We start from the raw sequence: 4667 nt of genomic DNA, 5'->3' as shown, positions 1-4667 counted from the left end.
TCATCGACATCACAAATTAATAATCTTACCAAAGATTTAGAAGCTGCACGACGCGAGAATGAGTATATGAGGTCTAGACAGCAAGAGTTGGAGTCCCTCTTAGAGCGACAGTCTCATTTAGAGACGCGTTTGCAGGACCAACAAAGAGAACATGAGGAAAGAATCCGTAGTGAGGTCCAAGAGCAAGTGCAGCGGGAGATGATGCTGCAAATGGACCGTGTTATGTCATTGCAACAGAATCGTGCTGGGCGAGGAAAGAAAAAGAAATGAATCTTATTTCTATATTACGTTTTTTACATCTAATTTGAAAACAGTTTCAAACAATATTGGTTGTGAAATATGTACTGTAATGTGAAACAATTGGTTTGTTTATTAAGTGGATGAGTTTAGCATTTCTGATATGTACGTTCGAATGTAAAAAAAATACGTTTCAACAGTATTAAACGTTCGAAAATACGTTCGAACGTAACCTTACAAAATAGTAACAAAACGTTCGAACGTTTAACCCAATTTAAAAAAGCGTTCGAATGTCAAAAAAGTTTAACGTTACAAACATCCGAACGTACTATTTACGTTCGAACTCTACTCACTTAACATTCGAATTAACGTCCGAACGTCATGATACAAACGTTCGGACATTATTTCATTTTCGTTGGATTCGAGATTCGAACGTAACGTTCGCACGTATAAACGTTCGAACGTTTACATTATACGTCCGAACTATAATCAACTAACGTTAGCTTTTCTCGTTCGGATGTCAGCTCCTCCTTTTTACGTTCGAACGTATAATTTTAAGTTCGAACGTTATATTCTGTGACGGATTCTAACCGTCACAGAAAATCATACGTTCGAACGTTATTTCAAACGGCACATCTCCAACCGTCACTAAAAATATTTTTAGTGACGCTTGTACAGTAAACTGTCACCAAATGTAATCCGTGACGCACATTACGTGACAGTTGTTGTGACGGTCAGAAACCGTCACTAAATATATTTCGTGACGTTTTTTGCATTTCTTGTGACAGTTTCATCTGTCACTAAAACCTATTTTTGTTGTAGTGTGGGAAGATAGCATTGCAAGAGCTAGCCAAAAAAACCTGATGCAATCAGCAGTAGAAGTCAGCTATCCATCATGGGAAAGATGCTTAAACTTCTGTTAGTTTGCTGCCTACCCAATTTTCTTTAGTACAGGCATGCACGTTTATATATATATATATAAGAGGGATCTTACTCATCATTCCACACCACATACCTTACATATTTTTTATGATTTTTTATTTTTATTATTTTATTTTATTTTTATTAAACTAATTGAGTTGTTCTATTTATCATCCGAGTAATGTTACGTACACTTGTAGAGTGCATAAGTACCTTGCAGTCTTTTTGAAAAAAAATGAGATCTACAATTAAAAAATTAATTTCTTTTTATATGAGTCTCATATTTATTTATTTATTTTTCAAAGTGGTTGCATAACGTTTGTATACTTACAGCTGTAGCTATCATTTCTCTTATTATGATTCATACACCACATATTTGTTATAAAAAAAATAAGCTAGAAAGTAATATTTTTTTAATATAGATAATCGTGAACTAAAAAAACAATTCTTAAAAAAATTTAAAAAACAAAAATGTGGTGTGTGGCCTTATGTTAAGATTTATTTATTTATTTATTTTTTTCCGGCCTTATGATAAGAATACCCATTCATAAAATAACCAATTAATAATTAAAGCCACCGATACAGTTCCTTGATTGAGCATGCAGGTGATGTTTTCTCCATATATATATATATATAATTCTAAACATAAGTCCATACACTAAATTTTAATTTTAATTTTAATTTTTTTCTTTTACCAAATATTTTATATATAGATAATATGTAGAATAATTTAATTAATTTAAGAAGAATCAATCCAAAAAAATTAAAAAAAAAAGGTGTCGTGTGAGCTTATGTGTAGCAAAGCTCATATATATGTATAAATATATATATTTATATATAATGTATATATGGCTGCAATAGGCTTATAAAGTTGTATAGGTCAAGAAACCTTCCAAAGCTCAATGGAGTAATTATGCCATCTCCAATATCATGTCTCTCTTCTTAGTGTAATGTACCCATGCAGGGTTTCCATCTTTTTTGTTTATAAAATCAATACTTGTTTTCAATGATGTGACGATTGATTTTTTTTTTCCCCAATCCCAGGGTCGTTCAAAGGGATCTATAACAAAGCTTTGATGCGCACAATAGCCCATCAATTGGTTGATCTACTCTAGGTAAACGTTCGACAATTGCCAGAGAAAGACTTCTCAGACATGGTTCAAAACCATTCGTCTTTCCTTTTTGATGCTGCAATATCAGGGAACGTTGAGTTTCTAATTATACTTATACGATCATATCCTGATCTCATATGGAGTTTAGACGAGAAAAAAAGAAGTATATTTCACTTTGCTATTATATATCGGCAAGAGAGTGTATTCAATCTAATATATGAGCTAGGTGCCATCAAGGGTATCAGCGCCCTCTATACTGACAATCACCATAACAATATGTTGCAGTTAGCTGCAGAAATAGCTCCTCCAGACCGACTAAATATCATATCAGGGGCAGCACTTAAATTGCAACGAGAGCTATTGTGGTTTAAGGTTCAGATCTATTTGATTTACTTATTCTATTTATTCTGGCTATGTATTTCACTTTAAATTACTTGTCAAATACTTAAGACTTGAATTAATATTATAGGAGATAGAAAAGATTGTTCAACCTTCATACAGAAAGAAGAAGAATATAGATGAAAACAAGAAAACTTTAGATACACCATGGGAATTATTTACGAAGACACATAAGAATTTGCACAAAGAAGGTGAAAAGTGGATGAAGGACACTGCAAACTATGGCATGCTTGTGGCGACAATGATTGCCACTGTAGTTTTCACTACAGCCTTCACTGTACCAGGTGGCAACAATCAAGAATTAGGCACTGCAATTTTATTAAGTGGCAAATGGTTTATGGCGTTCTTCATATCAGATGCAATTGCATTGGTCTCCTCATCGACATCGATATTAACGTTCTTGTCAATCCTCACATCACGCTATGCAGACAAGGATTTCCTGTACTCATTACCTGCAAGGTTGTTGCTTGGACTTGCAACACTTTTCATCTCTATAGCAAGCATGGTGATAGCTTTCAGCGCTACCTGCTTTCTGGTATACGACAGTGAAATCACGTGTTCCAATTATTATAACAAGTTTGGCTGCCATTCCAGTTACATTGTTTTTAACTTTACATTATAGACTTTGGGCGGATATATTCCGCTCAACATATGTTTCTAGGTTTCTTTTCCGACCACATGAACGTAGAGTTTTCTAGGAAAAATTCAACTAGGCAATTGACTGTTGTATTTAAGTTCTGTTGTTAGGATTTTTCCCTCATACATATTGTTTTGTCATAAAGGATTGTCGGAATTTTCTATTTTTGCACTAGTTTGCAATTTATCAATGTGGGCTAGAAATGCCCACCCTTACCCTAAATCACAACTTGTAAGTACTTACTGAAAATTTCCCCACATGCACTATTCTTCATTATATAATTGTTATTGGATTTCTTATTTTTGGGCTATTTATAACATATAAAGTAATTGCTAAAATCTTATCATTGGACTACCTTTTAAGTTGTATCTGCTCACTGAAAATTTTGTCATTGTAGTATGATTTAGGTGAGTAAGGGCCGGTTTGGATACATAAGTAGGAATCAAACAATCTCATCTCAGTTGTACTATTTATTTTATCTGCATATCCAAACTCACATTCAATCATGTTTTAACTCATCTCTACATTCTGTATACTGTGCATTGATGTAACAATTGCTTTTTAGCCCATTTGACACAAGATTGTTCTCATGCACCTTACATCCCAATAGTCAGCCCGACAACGCGTGCACCTAACAATTGAAGGTGGTTGCAAGTTTGGAAATTTATTACAAAATTTGCAACTAAAAATTGGAAAAAAATAGCTACCACATTTTTAATATATATAATTATCCATGATAATTTTTTATTTTATTGTAACATATAATTAGAAAAACATTTCAGATAACAAAGAAATGCTTTCATATTTGGGAATATTGAAATAATTACGTCTAACTACAAAAAATTTATTTTGGGAAAGTCAAAATATTTATGGGTTTTTAAATTAATAATGGATATTACTTATTTTTAATATATTCATAATATTTTCCATCTAATAATTAAATACTTCTCAATAATTGATGAGACCCACCACTTTATCATATCTAAAAAAGTTATAATCATTTCATCTCATCTCACTGTCAAAACACACACTTTTATAAAAATTATCTCATCTCACTTCATCATCCAAACACATATTTTTACAAACTATCTCATCTCATCTTAACTCAAAAATCACACTATTATTCAAAATATCTCATATCATATCATCTGAACTACGTAACCAAACGAGGCCTAAATTAGATATTGTAATATTGCTAGATTGTTTACTTAAATGGCTTTAAGTGGGTGTAGGGGCTAACCTACACTGATGGCTAGGGGGCCATCTCCCCCCCCCCCCCACCAACCCCAAAAATAAAACATTTTAAGAAATCACAATTAGTACTTAGTTGTTTAGGTTTTGTTTTAGATTTTCAACAATTT

The 4667-nt window shown here is 32.7% G+C and overlaps 1 protein-coding gene across 1 annotated transcript; it reads left to right on the top strand.

The window, feature by feature from the left end:
* The first annotated feature begins 1130 nt into the window (after positions 1-1130).
* Positions 1131-3528, top strand: LOC122278922 (ankyrin repeat-containing protein ITN1-like). Its single transcript, XM_043089132.1, has 3 exons — positions 1131-1155; positions 2203-2642; positions 2740-3528. The coding sequence occupies exons 2-3, from the start codon at positions 2313-2315 to the stop codon at positions 3289-3291; spliced, it is 882 nt and encodes a 293-aa protein (XP_042945066.1). The 5' UTR covers positions 1131-1155; positions 2203-2312; the 3' UTR covers positions 3292-3528.
* The last annotated feature ends 1139 nt before the right edge of the window (positions 3529-4667 follow it).

This window comes from Carya illinoinensis, chromosome 10, assembly GCF_018687715.1.
Source record: "Carya illinoinensis cultivar Pawnee chromosome 10, C.illinoinensisPawnee_v1, whole genome shotgun sequence".
Lineage (NCBI taxonomy): Eukaryota > Viridiplantae > Streptophyta > Magnoliopsida > Fagales > Juglandaceae > Carya > Carya illinoinensis.
The sequence above is the reverse complement of the archived record's forward strand: the minus strand, read 5'-3'. Positions and strand labels throughout refer to the sequence as shown.